The sequence below is a fragment of the Mustela nivalis genome, assembly GCF_964662115.1.
Source record: "Mustela nivalis genome assembly, chromosome: 12".
In the NCBI taxonomy this organism is placed as follows: Eukaryota; Metazoa; Chordata; class Mammalia; order Carnivora; family Mustelidae; genus Mustela; species Mustela nivalis.
Window position 1 is genome coordinate 32,065,546 of NC_139031.1, and position 18,450 is coordinate 32,083,995.

At 39.1% G+C, this 18,450-nt stretch overlaps 1 protein-coding gene across 1 annotated transcript in view; it reads right to left on the minus strand.

Moving 5' to 3' along the window:
- Positions 1-18,450, minus strand: part of MET (MET proto-oncogene, receptor tyrosine kinase) — a 116,236-nt gene that overhangs the window by 53,399 nt on the left and 44,387 nt on the right. The window contains exon 3 of the mRNA XM_082692447.1: positions 6,224-6,415. Coding sequence (XP_082548573.1) covers positions 6,224-6,415 — 192 coding nt within the window. The remainder of the gene's footprint in view (positions 1-6,223; positions 6,416-18,450) is intronic.

The following is an 18,450-nucleotide window of genomic DNA, read 5'->3' on the forward strand; positions in this document are numbered from 1 at the left end:
GTTGAATTAAAGGAAGCTTTACTCTGTTCTTTCCTTTGTTCTCTTTGGTAAATGCGCATGAGAGCTTCTATACCAATCTGGTACTACAAAGGCCAGATATATACGAAAAGCAAAACAATTTTCCTTATTGTTGCAATACTGATGTGCATGTATGCTGAAATGATTGTGAGTCAAAATAAGTTAAAACCAGATTGAGATCTTTGTAAAAAAAAATGTTAAGAGTCTAAAATCCAAATAAACTAGTAAATTAAAAAATTTTAAATAATTAATACTTTCAAATCAATACTCCAAATATAGTAACTATAGGATCTGTCAAGTTATACAGAGTATATCTGTTTTTGAATTTTAAAAGTCATAAAAGTTAAAAAAAAACCTTTTGATACACATACTTCATGTTTTATTATTTATATATTTATTATTTAAAGATATTTATTTATTTGGCAGAGAGAAACACAGTGGAAGATTAAACACAAGCTGGGGAATGGGAGAAGGAGAAACAGGCTTCCTGTTGAGCAGGGAGGCTGATGTTGGGCCCAATGTCAGGCTTGATGTGGGACTCCATCCCAGGACACTGGGATTATGATTTGAGCCCAAGGCAGACATTTAACAACTGAGTCACCCAGTTGCCCCATACTTCCTGGTTTAAAATGTCTCTCTAATCTTTCAAAAAAGCACCCAAACAAGAAATCCCAATTACTCCCTATTACCAAAAAAGAAAACAAACAAAATCGTAGCATTTTCCCATGGTTTTAAATATTTATGATGTTTTAATTTTCTACACATATGACTGTGTATGAGATATATTTCAAAAGCATGTATGAATTAATTGTAGGAGACTATCCATGCATCGGGGTTGATTTTTAGTTATAGACAGACCTCTGAAATTATCACTTATAATGGTTTCTTTTTCAAACAAAAGAAGTTTCAGAATTCATGGGTATATTTTCTTCCATTTTTAAAAAGATTTATTTATTTATTTATTTTTATAAAGGATATTTACTTTGACCCCCATTTTTTCATGTGTGGCAGCTATGGATCTGAACTAGACACAGTGTGTATTTTCCCCTAGACTTGATGTTCTTTAATATTTTAAAAAAAGATTTTATTTATTTATTTGAGAGAGAGAGACACAGTTAGAGAGGGAACACAAGCAGGGGGGAGAGGGAGAGGAGCCCGATGTGGGGTTTGATCCCAGGACTGTGGGATCATGACCTGAGCTGAAGGCAAATGCTTAATGACTGAACCACCCAGGCGCCCCAAGATTTATTTATTTTGGAGAGAGAGAGAGAGAGTGCATGAGAGTGCATGTATATACATGAGAAGGGCGAGGAGGAGAAGGAGAGGGAGAGGCAAAGAATCTCAAGCAGACTTCCTGGTAAGTGCAGAATCCAATATGGGACTCGATTAGAGGACACTTGGATCATGACCTGAGCCCAAATCAAGAGTCTGACGCTTAAGTGACTGAGCCACCCAGGGGCCCCAGATTTTCTTCTAAAGGAATATACCAAATTCACCATTCTTTAGGGATGTAAATAAATCAGTGATGTACACATTAAAAAAGAAAGGCAGATGATATTTTTATCTGACGTTTTATAATGGACCAGTAAATTAGCAATCCCTAAAGGGAAATGTTTAAGTTCAAGCTTCATTTGCCTGGGTCTCTGCTGGATGCTCATAGCACTGACAAATTGGTGATCTGTGTCTACGTTCTCGAAAATATCAGTGATCCCAAAGGTAATGTATGCCACAGGCTTCCAACACAAAGATCTGACATACTATGATGGTGGTATAGGAACTGGAAGAATTTGAAGACAGGAGGTCAACAGATGCAAAATATCAGTGATCCCAAAGGTAATGTATGCCACAGGCTTCCAACACAAAGATCTGACATACTATGATGGTGGCATAGGAACTGGAAGAATTTGAAGACAGGAGGTCAACAGATGCTTATCCTCAGGTTCACTGATTACTAACATAATCCTTTAACGGTCGTAAGTAATGATCACAAGCAAAGAATGTCTTTTTAGGTGATCCCTATATACTTAAATTTCTTGTTTATGATTCAACTAGTCCAGGTAAGAGGCACAAGAGAACAAGGCTGATGAGTGGTAACGGCATCAAGGAAATGGGAAGATGGGAAAGGGGATGGGAGAAGAGCAAGGATGATGCCAAAAAACCAAGTGACAGCTCTGACAGTGCCCAGGCAGTGGCCACTTTATGCACACAAGATAGCTGCCCAATAAGTGTTTGTGGAGTTGAACTTGAAACAAGTCTTGAAAGTGCCTCCCCACCCCCAGCACACCTGATATAGGATACAATCCCTCTCCCTGGCCTGACAGTCATGCACGAATATTTTAACAGCAATGCCTTGCATCTAGAGATTAAAGGCCTTATACAAGAGATGTAAAAAAAAAAAAATTATAATATATATCAGGCATTGTTTTTGCAAGTTGATTAGATGAGGAGCTCAGAAGGGGAGACGTAGGCAATCCCTGTGATTAGTCCTGTGATCTTCATGAGTAACTGTCTTCCCTCTCCCACGTAGCCCTGCACACAGCACTAGTGTTCCAGAGCTTTGTTCTCTTCAACATCCCCTCCCCCTCTAAAATTTGTAAGAAGCTCTGTTCTCACTGTTTACTTATACTATCCTGAATAGGACTTATCATATTATTTTACTTCAAAGCATCCCAAGAGGGTGATCATATAAATAAAAACTGGTTTTGAAATCTGCATCTATGTTGAGCAGCAGATACAGATAAACTCTAATACATGTACACATCAGTATATTTGAGTATATGGAGTTGCACCTGTATGAGATAAGTTACACATGTTTAAATGTTAGGAACATGTAAAACATGTCTTTTCTGCCATACATAAAATGTTGTTAGCTAAACAATATAATTCTTTCTAACCAAATAACCACTGTGAAATACCTGATTCACTTTACACCCGACAGCTGGGGCTGAAGCTTGTATTCCCAGCCAGAGCCGAACATAAGCACAATAGGAAAGGCAGAAACAGCTGCAAACTCTTGAGAGAAAACATTTGCAAAGCAACTTTGACTTTAGGCTTCAGGGTAGGAAGGAAGTAAAAATCATTTTTCTGTTCCTTTTCATATATGACAGCTGTCTTTGGAAAAAAAATTATGTTCATTCGATTTTATAACAGAAACTTCACAGTATTATTAAAACACAAATTGTAGGAACTTAGTCCTGTCCACAGATTTAGCACTTTATAGCAGTCAAAACATTTACAGAACTTGGTAGTACTGCTTGGCAAGCTTAAGCTGGAAGGTCTTTACTGCATGCCATGACTGACTCCACCCCCAACATTATTTGCTGTAAACAAACTGGATTTTAGTGATGTTGATTATTTGATCCTTCAAGTGCCTTGAGTTTATTTACATAAAATTTAAGGGAATGGAATTCTCTTGGACAAGTGTCAGAGAAATGAATCCTATGTGGGTCTCAACAGCCCTTTGTCTGTGTGTCTTTGTCTTTTGCTATCTTGATATCAGGTGCAGGTTTTTATCTCTCATACTAAAGTTTCAGGGGCTCCTGGGTGGCTCAGTGGCTAAGTGTCTGTCTTCAGCTAAGTCATGATCCCAGGGTCCAGGGATCCAAACCCATAATAGGCTCCCCACTCAGTGGGCAGTCTGCTCCTCCCTTTCCCTCTGCCCCTCCCCTGTCTTGTGCTCTCTCTTGTTCACTCCCTCAAATAAATAAAATCCTTTTTAAAAAAATTAAACTTTAGTTCCTTAAAGGAAGGTTCTGTGTCACTGCTTCCTTTGCTTTCCTTATTTGCCTAGTAGAGCAAAGTTAGTAAGTTCCCAATATATATCTGATGAATTAAGAACCATGTGGTTTAAAAAAAAAATCAGTGATATCAGCACTTCACATAAAGTAAGTATCTACTTACTTATTTTCATCTTTAATGTTTCGGATGCACAGATAATGGGCATAATATAGCTTCTTTTATGAAAATGCTGGGAGACAAGAATAAAACACTTGTCACAGCATTTCTGTTACAATGAGACTGATGCACGACATAGCACTTAGGCGGTAGAATCTGTCACACAGCAGAATTTACTCAGTTATTAGAGAAATCTACCTAAAAATGGGATTTTATTATAACTTTAGAATCTGGAAATAGGCCAAGAACTTTCTGATGTAAAAGAATGTAAGACCTAAAGTGACTTTGGAAAGCTTATTATTAATATGAAACTGGGTGGATGAGGTAATAAACAATTTAGAAAAAAAAGCAAAAGTAAAGATAAAAAGTCAATATAGTGAACACATTAAGAATTCAACAGATTCCAGATTCTCTCATGCCCCTTCAAATTCCTTAGAATTCTAGAGAATATTATAAAAAATGTCAATTAAAAACATTGAAAATAACAGTATGTATTTTACAAGGATAACTGATACAATTATATTTCAAATACTTTAAAATGCTCATGAGTATAGGGGGGGACTAGATATCCAGCCTTCAGATTTTAAGGAGTTGAGACAGAACGAAATGGTTTGAGGTGGGTAAATAAGAACACTGGGCTGGGGGAGAGAGAGGAGTGGGGAGAAAGTTTAATAATGAAGCAGTGGGAGGATGGGAGATCAGGTGTGGGAGCATTTAGATAACAAGATCTACATGATTAGTTTTGAGCTAGGAAGTTTTTGTTTTGTTTTGTTTTTGTTAGATTTATTTATTTATTTATTTGACAGACAGAGGTCACAAGTAGGCAGAGAGGCAGGCAGGAGAGAGGAGGAAGCAGGCTCCCCGCTGAACACAGAGCCTGATGCGGGGTTCAATCCCAGGACTCTGGGATCATGACCAGAGCCGAAGGCAGAGGCTTTAACCCACTGAGCCACCTAGGCGTCCCTTAACTAGGAAGGTTTTATTTAGATGTTTTATGACTTTGAAAAAAATCCCACTGTGCCCAACTAGTACAAGAAAAGCACGATTTAAATTATGGCAATAACCAGTATATACACTATATATTATATACACTATAAACACAGTGGTAATTAAAAAAAATATGTATTATAATAGAATACAGATAGAGGATGTGCAGATGGCCAAGTCATAGGAAAACATCATTGTCCTCAACTGGTTTTCTAGAAGTCACTGTCTGACTAGGATGTTAATTAGATCAGATGATTTTGGAGTAAGACTCTCTCTTTAGAAGAAATTTCTAGTATTTGTAGAAAGTCAACATTTCCATGGATGCTATGGTCATTGTGCATTAATCAAGAACTTACTGGGACAGCTGCCTTCGGCTCAGGTCATGATCCCAGCGTCCTGGGATCGAGTCCCACATCGGGCTCCTTGCTCAGCAGGGAGCCTGCTCTCCCTCTGCCTCTGCCTGCCATTCTGTCTGCCTGTGCTCACTTTCTCCCCCTTTCTCTCTCTGATAAATAAATAAAAAAAAAATAAAAAAAAACCTTTTAAATCAAGAACTTACTGAAGAACTCATGTTGAAAGCACTACCCAATAACTATTAAAGCAGTCAAAGAGATTCAACACAAGAACATTTTAATTTCTGCAAAGTACTGATTCTTGTATCTAGGGAACACGATAACTGCAAGTCTGAAATGTGAATTTTTATTGTATGGAAGTATGTTGCTATCCATTAAAAGCATTTCTTAATAAAATCTGTATTTCCCCCCCCCCAGTATTTGAACTTCTTTGTGTCTGACTACATCGTTTTGCAGAATCAGAAGAGCTGGAGTTACAATGGGATCTTGATGATAACGTCCTTTTCTAACTCCTGCCAATATTTCTCAATGATGTGAATGTTTCTTCTCATGGAGACACACGGTTCACACAATAGCTCTCCTTTGATCCGTAGCTTCCCTTGAAATAGGAAAACATCGCCTGGAAGTGCTTTAATTGTTTCATTTTATTCCAATCATGTGATGGAAATCATGAATGGAAAATAACAACAACAAACAAAATCCCAAACCATTCTGGGGAAGAAAACTTTTAACCACATTTAAGCTGAAAGCTTCAAGAACTTAATAAAAATAGGCCATAAGCTTCATAATGAGTATACCCGGCTTCATTGTTTTGTTCTCAGTCTGTCTCTAGCTTTTACTGTGATTTTCACTTTATAATATTTCCAAATGCCTTACTATAAAAAACAAACAAACAAACAAACAAACAAAACACCAAACTAATTGCACCATACCAGGTAAAACAGACACAGCCACTCTTAGAAAGCATTTACCTGCATGAAGCGACCCTCTGACGTCCCAAGATTAGCAATGGTGAGGTCTCCTTTAATGAAGGTAGATATAGATGTTAAGAGGACTTGGTTGAATTGGCCCATGAATAAGTCAACACGCTGCAAAGCTGTGGTAAACTCCGTTCGATATTCATCACTGCGCACTTCACAGCCGGATGAATTTCTCAAAAGTGTCTGGAATAAAATATGGTCATAGAATCAATGTGAGTCCAGATGCGAACAAGCTGGTAAAAAAAACTTCTCAGTGTGTCTTTTCAGAGCTTGGAGAACGGCAAGGATAGCCGTACAAATAAACAGAGTGCCCCAGATGGGCTAGAAATTACTCTAGTGACCTACATGGCTCCAGTACTGCTAGGTGCTGCCATGTGTGTACAGATATGTTACCTGGGGTAAACCTTACTATTGAGGTTTGCACTCTGGATGAGTATGTGCATACATAAATATGAAACTTAGTGGTGCTAGTAAAAGAAAAACAAAAACAAACCAAAACTGGGCGTGAAGGTAATGCTTCTAGCAGACATGTCCAATAAGATGGATTTCAACTGGAATAAATGTTAGAGTCATACATAATACATTATATATCTTAAAATGTGTGTCTTTGTGCATTTGTGTGCAATGAGGTGGTAGGGGGGGATAGCTGATAGATAATTCACAGGGAGGCAGTAGAGCACAGACCCCAAACTCAAGTTCCTGCATCAAATCCTAGTCTTTCATGCTTATTTACCTTACATAGACCCTATAATCTCTCTGTGTTTGTGAAATTCAGGTTATCCATTCCACAAGTAAAATCGAGAGAATTATAGAGATGTGCCTACCTTGCAGAGCTGTTGTAAAGGTTACATGAGCTAATATATAGAACTTTATTACCATAGAACCTAGGACCTAGAGAATACCCCTGAAGTATTTGTCACCATTACAGTGAAAGGCTCAAAAGAATGTAAAAGCTGTACATCAAACGCCATAGTTACCAACTTACAAAAAAGGCAATTGTCACTCAGGTATTTTTCTTTTAGGCTCAGCTTCAGATTTTTATTTTTATTTATTTTTTATTTTTTATTATTATTTTAAAAAGATTTTATTTATTTATTTGTCAGAGAGAGAGATAGAGAGAGAGGGAGAAAGAGAGTACAAGCAGGCAGAGTGGCAGGCAGAGGCAGAGAGAGAAGCAGGCTCCCCACTGAGGAAGGATCCCAATGCAGGACTTGATCCCAGGACTCTGGTATCATGACCTGAGCTGAAGGCAATGGCTTAACCACCCAGGCATCCCTCAGCTTCAGATTTTTAAAAAAATATTGTTCAGTAATATATGTCAGTTAAGCACCATGGATCTCTTCCTTCACCTGGACACCTGCCTTTCCTTCTGCTTCTCAGATTGCAACACTGAGTCCTTGAGCAGGACCATCTGTGCCTGGCTATCAGTGTCAGGGGTTCTCAAGGCTCCATTCGAGGGCTGTTCCTCTCCTCACCCTTCACATTCTCCCTAGGCAGCCTCAGTCTCTCCTGTGATGTCTATCACTATTCAGTTGACATACACATTTGTACCTTCACCCTACACTCTCCTCTGCACTGACTGTGCATTTATCAAATTGCCTGTGAAATACAGATGTCTCAGATGTCTCCAAGACCTCAGGCTCAACATGACCAAAGTAGAAATCACATTCTACCCCCATGCCTGAGGTGATGATGCAACACCCCCCCAGTGAATGGCTCTACCATTTCTCCAGAGGCACAAGTCATAAATCTAGGTGCCATCCCTGATTCCTCCCCATGTACAGTCCATCACCAATTTTCATCAATTGTTCTTTCTAAATATTTCCAGGATCCATCCAGTTTTCTCTATCTCCATGCTCTGACCCTCATCCAAACCACCCCTTCTAATTCCTGAACTACTACAATGGCTTCCAAATTAGATCTGCCATATCTGATCTCATCCATTCTCTACACTGCAGGCAGATTTTTTCCCCCCTAAAACAGAAATCTTGTCATGTTACTCTGTTTAAAACAATGTCTTCCTATTGCTCTCAGGATAAAAGACAAAAATTTTTAACATGGCCTGGTGAGCTCAGTATCATCTGGATCCTACTGAACACTCCAAATTCATCCTCATGGTGCCCTCCTTTGCACTCAGTGCTACAGTGAGTTGGCATTCTCTCAGTTATGCCATGTGTCCTCCCATTACAGGGCCTCTGTACATGTTACTAGAGTGATCCTTCCACTATTAACTGCTATGCCTCCTTCAGATTGTAGTGTGTCATCATTTCCTTAGGAGGCCTATTCTGATCTTAATATCTAGGTCAAATGCTTCTATTATCTACTGTCATAATACATTTTACTTAAGTATCATAGCACTCATAGCTGCAACTACTATTTGCTTGTGGATTACATGACGGATGTCCCTGCCATCAGAGACCATACTTTTTACCACTGTATTGTTAGTAGTAGGTGAAATATCACACATATATCCTTAATAAATATTGAGTGAATGAACAAGTAAGTGAATCAATTATGAGTAGATGGAGGACAAGTGTGGAGATAAAAACTACTATTGCTAAAGCTCTTTTTTTCTTCCAGGAATAGGTGTAGTTAAGAGTTCATAATAAGAGACAAATAGAGTGTTTGGCTCCTGACTATACTTGTAAGATATCTGGAAATTGGTAAATTTGGGGGAGAAAACAGGAGGCAAGAGGATATAATAAGGAACTGTCGTCTAACTTGGAAGAAAAAGTTTATTTTTACATTTTTTTTAAGATTTTATTTTTTTTGTTTATTTGACAGAGAGAGATCACAAGTAGGCAGAGTGGCAGGCAGAGAGAGAGAGAGAGGAGGAAGCAGGCTTCCTGCCGAGCAGAGAGCCTGATGCGGGACTCGATCCCAGGACCCTGAGATCATGACCTGAGCCGAAGGCAGCGGCTTAACCCACTGAGCCACCCAGGCGCCCCTATTTTTACATATTTTTGTATGTAGTTTCAAGTTAAGGAAAATGACTTGAAGATTAGGAGTTCTCTATTATCATCTTACTGTATTTATAATAATCAGAAAGCTGCCATAGTACATTTCGGACTTAGTGTTGAACAACAAAGTGAAATAGAGAATTTAGGTATATTTATGTAAAACAGCCTTACTCCTTAATATCAAAATTCTGTCACATGGAATACACAGAATATTTCCTCATTATAAGTGGAAATAATTAACAAAGAGTCTCAGAGATGCTAAACTTACTCACTCTTGTAATTGATGAAATGTTCTGGTTCTAGACATTTATTTTGATATATTAATGAATGCTATTTCACTATTTAATTAGAAGCTTTTCTTCACTGAAGTACTATGGATTGCTCTAAGGAGTGGCAGATAACTGAAACGGACCAGCAATTCAATAGTAACCGATTAATTGGTAATTAAGTTTCCATTGGTGATCAATCATCCATTTGGCAGAGATAGCCACAGCCATGGAAGCTGCTTAAAGGAGCAAAGACCAGTTTTAAATCAAAGACCCTCTCAAGTATCCATTTCAGAGGTGGCTGCTCTTCAGGGTCAGCATTGTGGTTATTTTGTTCCTTTTCTTGCTTGTTTTTACTTTTTCTATGTCTAGCAGGCATCTTGGTAACTTAAAGCCTCAAATTTGACCTTGCAGAGATATGATGGATTCATTGGAACACAAAAACAATTTGCTGCATGTGGAGTAGTCATAGATTGTAAATTAGAGGCAGCTTTCTATCAACAAGAGGTCAGAAATGGTCTCATTCATCTTTTATCATTCTACCCTGTATTGTGCTTAACACACAGTAGGCATTTAATAATAGCTTCCTTAGAAATTACTCTATCTAAAGGTACCCAGAGATAAGGTACCCATCTGCCTACCCAGCTTGCTTCCTTGTCTGCTTTGCGGAACCCGGCCAGCAAAAGAATGGAGCTGAGATAGCTCTCCAAGTGCCTACAATCCGGCAAGAACTCTTGGATCTTTTTTAAATGGAGGGAAAGTAACACAACCAAACTTCAGCCAGTTTGTGCCTTCATATGTCAGGCATAAATGTAGAACTCTGTACTGACTCAATTAATATTTATGTATATTTATTCATACTTAACTTTCAGACTTCTTCAGGAAATAAAAAGGTCTCTAAATGGTGCCTCTTCAAGGACTGATTGGATAATATCCCTACTTCTCCCCAGACAAATTCCCAAGTTTAAAATCATTGCACAGGAATAGGATCTACAGAACTGCTTGGTCTTGAAAAGTTGTGCAATTTTGAGCTAAAAAACAAACATCATGTCAGGTCCAAGTGACATTTAAATTTTATAAGCCAGGGGATCCCAACCTTATACTTTTTCATTTTCTCCATAGCTGAGATCTGCAAGAGAGGGATGGGGGCAATAGCTACTAGGAGAAAGTACCATTCTAGTATTCACTGCAGGAGAGGGGACTACTCCTTGTCTCTTCCTGCTGAGAATCTTGATGAACTCAGTGATTGGGATCAGGGTGGGAGGAACTAGCTTACAGAGCCCCATGCTGTCTTTGAGTTGAATTGTGGTATTTTAGCCACCAGGGAGCCTTGGTTTAAGCTCCTGGCATTGCAAAGGTACAGCATGTATAAATATGACTAAAATCAGTCTGATTCACTATATCCCTTGAAGATAATAAGCAAATGTGTTTGAGGCTCATTTGTGCAGGGAAGATGGGGTGGGTTCTCACCCTTTACACACAGTTCTTGGGTGCAGCATTTGGCGTGGGGTTGGGTCCAGAAGGAAAACCAACTATAGACCTGCTGCCAGGGGTCTCCCGGTCATTTGTGGTTCCCTCAAAGCCAGGAAGACTTCTGCTCTGAGGTAAAACTGCACATAGCTGGTGGAAGGCAGTTCTCTGGAAAAATAGCCAAGGAAGGGTCTGCAAAGGTTTCACCCCAGCACTAGCTGGGGAGTCAGACTAACACTCTCCTTTTGGTAACAAAGGGAGAAGGAGGAAGAAAAGAAGGGAAGGAGGAAATCAATCTTCACCCCGCATCTACACTGTGCCAGGCACGGAGTTGGGCGTTTTCAGGTATAAGCCGACTCACAGCCCTGTCAGGTTTTCAGTTTTCAGGAGGAAGAGACTCAGAGCACACAAGGATGCAGCTACGTGGCTGATTCACACTGGAACTGGCATCAGAACTAGAACAGTCATTAGAATTCAGCTCTATCTGATTCTCAAGCTCGTGAATTTCTTCTGCTACTGTTTACTATTCTGGGCAAAATTCCAAGAACTGTATAATTACAGTAATGGAAAGGGCCTTAGGGACCATCTTACCTCAGCCCCTCATTTTAAGTAAGAGAAACCGAAAGTCAGGGAAATTGTAACTCTCCAAGAGTTGGAATCAGTCAACAAAAATTATCAATTAACATGTAAAAAAACCTACAACTCTTCAAAGTTGAAAATATAGATTTACCCACTTCTGATTCCTTTTCTGAGAGAAAAGCTGGAATTAATCACTGTTTTCTGGATAACAGCATAAAGATGACCACTAGTATTTTGGGCTATTCTGATCAGCTTGGCTCTCAAATCTTCCTCTCTGTTGCCTATTTTGGTTTGTGACATGACTATGTTTCCATCTAGGTAATTCTAAAATTTTAGTCATCACCAACTCCCCTCTCTTGAGCATTTCTCACATCCAACTACTTAGTTGCTCAGTCCCTCTGAAATCTGGTTACAGTCCTCCAGCCGTCCCCCCTGCCCCAGGCTAGCTGTTTCCTCATGGCCTTCCTGTCTCCGATCTCATCTGCCTTGAAGCAGTTATGAGCTGTCACTCCTTTCTTCAAAACCTTTAGTTGCTTCCCAAACGCCTGCAGGGAAAGTCCAAACTCCTTACTATGACATCCAGACCTGCCTCAATTTGTTTCTAAGTCTTTTTTTCCATTAAGGAGAAAGATCAAGAGAGCATGGAGGAATCTAAGGAGTGGCTATGCTGACATGAGATGCTTCCTATTTTTGCATTCTTGCATTTGCTTTAGCAGCTGATGCCCCAGCTCCTGAGTTAGGGACACCCACTCCTAGCCATGTAAACCAGAAGTCTGGCTCTTTTCTAAAGTCTCTCCTTACAGGGTCTGTGGAAAGACAGAAGTAATACGTTTTATTGGGCTAGGAGAGGGGAGAAGGTGACAAAGAATAAGGCAGTTAGTATAAGGGTACAGGGAGATACCATATGGCTTGAGATATCTGAGTCAGGAGGGAAAAAGAAATAAGAAAAAAATTCACTCAATACAATATATTGTTAGGCATGTACACATGTATAGTGGAACTAAAGGCAAGGGAAAGACAATTCACAATTATTGTTTATCCACTTTTCAGAGAGGGAGAGGGATATGATTGAGGTGGGACATACAGGGGACTTAAAGGCTTTAGTAATATTCTCTTTTTTCAGCCTGATGATGGAGAACTCAGCATTTTATTTTATTGCTCACACACACATGCACACACACATACACACGCACAGAGTACATGATTCTTTTGTATATATAACAAAAATAAAATTTAACAGAAAGCAGTGAATAAAAAGGAAGTGAAAAAGTGGAAAGAGCCTGTTAAGAGCTCTCCCCAGCTCAATTTCTTGACATCCTAAGCAGGTCTGAGACATTCTCATGGCTTTTCTCAATTCACAGGAGCTCGCAGTAATAATGTTAAATATCATCTACATAGTGGGTTACAGTTTTTTAACTACATTATTCCATCTGATCCTTTAAATAAGTCTGTGAATTGGATTTGTTATGGTCATCATATTTCTACAGATGAAGAAACTAAAGTTCAAAGAATTGTCAGTAAATATCAGAGCTTGAATCCTACTTGTTTTATTTTTTTTACAAGATTTTACTTATTTATTTGACAGAAAGAGAAGGATCATAAATAGGCAAAGAGGCAGGCAGAGAGATAGAGGAGGAAGCAGGTTCCCTGCTGAGCTGAGAGCCAGATGCGGGGCTTGATTCCAGGACCCTGAGATCATGACCTGAGTCAAAGGCAGAGGCTTAACCCACTGAGCCACCCAGGGGCCCCTTGAATCCTAGTTGTTGATTTCAAATCCTATGTTCCTTATACTGCATTATGCTCCTACTTACAGGTTCCTACAGTATTTCTGAGACAAACCCACATTCCAGGGATGGCCCAAGGCCTTGGTGGAAGAGAACGAGCATGCATACAGCACAGTGCCTACAGCACAGGGCTGGTTCTACTCACCTGGGACTTGATGACCACATGACCTTAGGCAAATCGAGTCATCTCTTTGGGTCTGAGTTTTATTTTACTTATATAACAAACATTTGTCCAGAGTATTTATAATGTATCAGACACTCTTCTAAGTACTTTACAAACATTAATTCACTGAATCCTCATAAGAATGCTAGGAGGAAACTGAGGCACTGTGTGGTTACATGATCAACAGCTGCACAGGGCAAGGACCAAACTTAGGTTGCACAGCACAAGGGTCTTTAATCCGACCCCCTCCCTCAGGTGTGACTATAAAGGAAGAGGTTGAGTGAATTGATCTCAAAGCTCTCTTTCGGTTCTGCGATGCAAGGGGTCTATGAGATGGCTTTCCAATGCTTCCCCTGGGCTTGAAATTACCTAACTGCCTTTAGCCTGCTGCTGGAATGAATAAATGCTCAGGATATTTAAGATGCCACCAGTAAACAATCAATGTCCCCCAACACCGTAGGCTACTCCAAAAGAGCCTCAACAGATTCTACATGGCTATTCCTTAAGAAATTCTGGAAAGCATTTAATTGTTGAAGGTTTATCTTTCTCTAAAATAATTCTGTGGGGGCCCCAGGATGGCTCAACTGGTTAAGCATCAGACTCTTGATTTCTGTGCAGGCTGTGATCTCCAGGAGGTGAGATCAAGGCCTGCCTGGAGCTCTGCACTGAGCCAAAAGTCTGCTTAAGATTCTCTCTCCCTCTGCTCCTCCCCCATCTTGCATGTGCATGTTCTCTCTCCTGTCTCTTAAAAAGGAAATGATAATAATAGTAATTATATGAAGTCCACTCTGAAAACCAATGGTAAACACTTTTTAAAAAACCTCTTTTCTTAACTCAAGGGCTTATATACTGTCATAGAGCTAAATAATGGGAATTATCTAAAATTTGTAAGCTTTGAAACAATGATTTAGTCTTTACTTTTCCATGAGTACTTGGCAGGAATTTTTTTTTTTTTTTTTTTTACCTCAGACACATACATTTTTTTATAAAAAAAAAATTGAAGTGCTGATACCTCAATGTATTTGATTCAAACTGTTTTCCCTAATTAACATTATGATGCATGCAGTGAATATGCATTTACATTTAATTCAGTATAATTAAGAATGTGATATATTTAAAATAGTGATTCCTTTAATTGACCTATAGGACAGATTTAGCTCATCTATAGATAATTTAAATCAGTCTTGCAGATAGATTTTTAAAAATGTATCATTTTGTAAAATCTTTGCCAGTTCACTCACACCAGCCTTTTTTCCTTCTTGCCCATGACTAAATTAACAGAAGCATTTTAATATAAACTTTATCATAATCACCCTTTCTCCAAATTCTATTGACAAGTGATGGTTTTCTGAGGGGATATATATTTCAAAATAGATAGTTCCTCTTTGCCTAGAACTTTTTATATAGCTGGCTAAAAACTGCTTTAATCTCAGGAATTCCACATAACTTACTCCCCTAAATTTCATTCATGTGCTCTCTTCTGTTTATTTAGTGAGATGGGGAGAGGTGCTGTTGAACTCACAGCAGGCAGGGGCAAGAGCTTTGAACATCAGTGTCTGGTTATGTTTCTTTCAGATATATTTAACTTCTATCAGTCTGTACTCAAATGTCTAAGATGTCAACACTGAAGCCCGATTCTCTGTAAAATGCAGAAGAGTCAGCTCTCTGAAAGAGCAGGCCCTTCTCTTTGGGGTCCTTAATGCAAGGCCAGACTGTTAGGCCGGTGTGGTCAAATGCTAAGAATGTGACTATGTTGTTTTGTGCTACAAAGACAACTGCTTGATGTTGTGCTCAGCGGGCCGCTGAAAAGAAAGATGCTTTCTCAATACTTTCGCTGCCACGGGCTCCCCTCGATGAAGTAATCCTGCCTCACGACTTCAACAGCCACGGAGTTCTTTATAATCAGAGACCTCAAGCAGGGGAGCAAAGCTGGGGAGCAGTTAAAGAAGAGCTGATGTGTCTCCAGGAAGGGAGAAAGGGTCTCATCTCTGGCCCTGATCAATTCAGACGGCCCCGAACGTAATACAACAAGGCATCTGGCCAACCGGCTGCTGGCTCCACACTAGTGATTCATGAGGTGATAGATGCTGCCTCGTGGGGATGACCTAACTTCATAGGCCCAGCAGCATTCTCTCTTCTGAGGACTAGCCCTGTCTCTGCAACTGCCTTTAGGTCAAGTTTGAATGTGCCCTTGATGTCATTCAAACTCATCGCTTTTCTTTCCAAACTAATTCACTCTTCTAGATTCCTATTTCTTTATGGCATCAATAGCCACCCTCTCCCTTTAGGTTTCAGATACCTTTGACTTCTCCTTTTCTTTTATTGTGTATATCCACCTATCAATTCTTATAAATATTTCTATTGATTTAAAGAAAATCTCATACTTGGCCTCCTATAATCTAATTTCCTTGATTCCAGAATCTCCTTGTTCAATTCCACTTCTATAACTTTTTAGTGTAAGGTTCCCCAAACACCTTCTTATAGTTGCATCCAGAGGTGACTATCCCAGTCTAGAGAAGAGCATGGGCTCTGGAGTGGTCCTGCCCTTATCAGTTGTGCAAACTTAGAGAGGATACTTGGGACCTCCAAGACTCACTTCTTCACTTGTGAAATAGGAAAATATACACCTATCTAATATAACTTTTTTGAGGTTTAAAAAAAAAAATGAATCCAGTGCCATAGGCAGACACACAGAATAGTAAAAATGCAAAGTACAAAGAACATCGCTGATAGATACGTTCCAAAAACACTGGTACAGGTGGTAAATGCTTTAAGATCAGGAAAAAAAATTAGTGTGGGCTTCAATAGCTAGAGAAGGCTCATGGCGGAGGCCAAAGTTGATGCAGGTCTTGACAGAAATTGGATTAGTGAAGAGGGAAGAGAGAAATACTTGGAGCAGGATGTATTTTATGTATACGTGTGTATGGATTTCTATACATGTGTACAAATGCATTTACATATAAATGAAATAAAAATACATCTATCTTCTTCTTGAGGTATCTCTGGGATTCAAAAGAAAGAATTCTACAATGATAGGGGTTCTGGAATTCTAAGGGTTAAAATGTTTGCTTCTTTATCATCATTTCCTAAGGTGAATCAGATCTGAAACAGACCAAGTCCATGTGGTTTGGCTTTAACAGGCTTCATACCTCACCTCAATCAGAGCCAGAGTGACAGGGTGATTCATAAAGAAAGTTGCTCCAAGTGAAGCACATTTTAATGCTTAGTGTATATAATTTTTCTGCTTTCTTCAATTTAGTTAATAGAAAACAAATTTTAATGTACTCACTCACTGAATTTTAAGTGCTACTCAAAGGACAGAGCACCAGTTACCCTGCACTAAGCAATACAACAGAAGCAGTTCTTTCTTTAGAGTATAAGAGCCTTAGCCTGTTTATATGCTGAGCAGTCACACTCAATAGAAACCAGGCTGATGAATGTCTTAGTGGAGAGCCAGGAGAGGTGAAAGATAGATGAAACCAGAGTTCTTCAATTGGGCCCCATTATATTGTTTAAACCTATGACTATATCCTAGCCTGCCATGACTGTCATCACTTCTTGTCCCTTCTTTCCTCTTTACCATTGTGCTGTGAGACTCTTTACTCATCTTTTTCCCTTGTTACTGACCAGATCTGTGTACCAGAAATCTCAATCTGTGGGCAACCCTACTCACTGACCAAAGTCCCCAAGGCCCTAACCAAACTCTCTTCTATTCTTATTGCATCTACATCAAGGCAAAGCTCATTCTCTGTACTAAGAATGTATCTGGGACTCGTGAAGTGATGCCATTGTGGAGTCTAATCCTGTGGCATAATAAGGGTGTTATTGAAAAATACCTTCACTCTTGACTTCTTTTCCTTAACCCACGCATTATTTCCAACCTGAAATTACAGAGTGGTGGTTTGTAGTGAGAAAAAAAATCAATGTATTCAAAAAGCAAACTTCATGGAGGGCACCTCTACTGGTAGTAGTGCCTGAGGAATGTCCACCAGAAGGTGTGTCCTAAAGTGCTTTATACAGACAGTAACACACACTCAAAGGGGAAGCTCTGTTGAAAGGCTCAAGAAAGCCTTAAGGAGCAGAGAAGTTATTCTACCTTTCTCCCTTTAATTGCCTGAATTATGTTTTCCCAATTTGGATTAAGCATAAAGCTCTGGAATTCCTGTCTTTTCATCCTACCTATCTTCAACTTTTCTTCTCCTCTCATTTTTCTCCTTCTTTGTTTTTTGATCCATCTTCATTCCAAACTAGTGGATGATGGAGTGTGTGTGTGTGTGTGTGTGTGTGTGTGTGTGTATTTGTGTAAGGAAGGGACTGAAACATCCTAGAATTTCTTCAATGCTAATTTAACTTTTGGAAACTCTCCAATTGTATAAGTTAGTTTTTAGAGACTTAGGGGAGAGAATGAAAAATGATTTTATCTAAAAATTACTTTTATTAATTAGCATTTTATTATTTTATTTGAAATATGAGGCTTTGTCATAACTATGTGCCCATTTGATAAACAGGTATTTTATCCAGATAAGGATAACTTTGTTAGGTACTAAGATCGAAAAGTCATAGCCCATATTCTCAAGTGGCTAATGAGGAAACCAGTGAAGATATTATTACCACAGAATGTGGTAAGAATGATGGTAGGAATAAGCAAAGGGTGCTACTGGAGTACTCAGGAAAGGCAGCTTATCCAGAATGGAGGGCTAAGGGAAAACTAGAGATTTCCTGGGGCCAGAAATGCCTGAGTAGAATTGTAAAGAATGGGGAGAAAAGTGCTAACCTGACAAAATGAATGTTTAAGGAAATTTGAGGCAGACTAAGTATCATGTGTTAAGGCAGAGTTATGAGAAATACTGGGAACTAAAAGAATGATAGGTTGACACATAACTGATAAATGCACACATTGCACTTAATATCCAAAATATATAAGGAAATCATGTAACTCAGTAGCAGCAAAAAAAGGAAAAAAAAAAAACAGGCAAAGAAACTGAATAGAAATTTT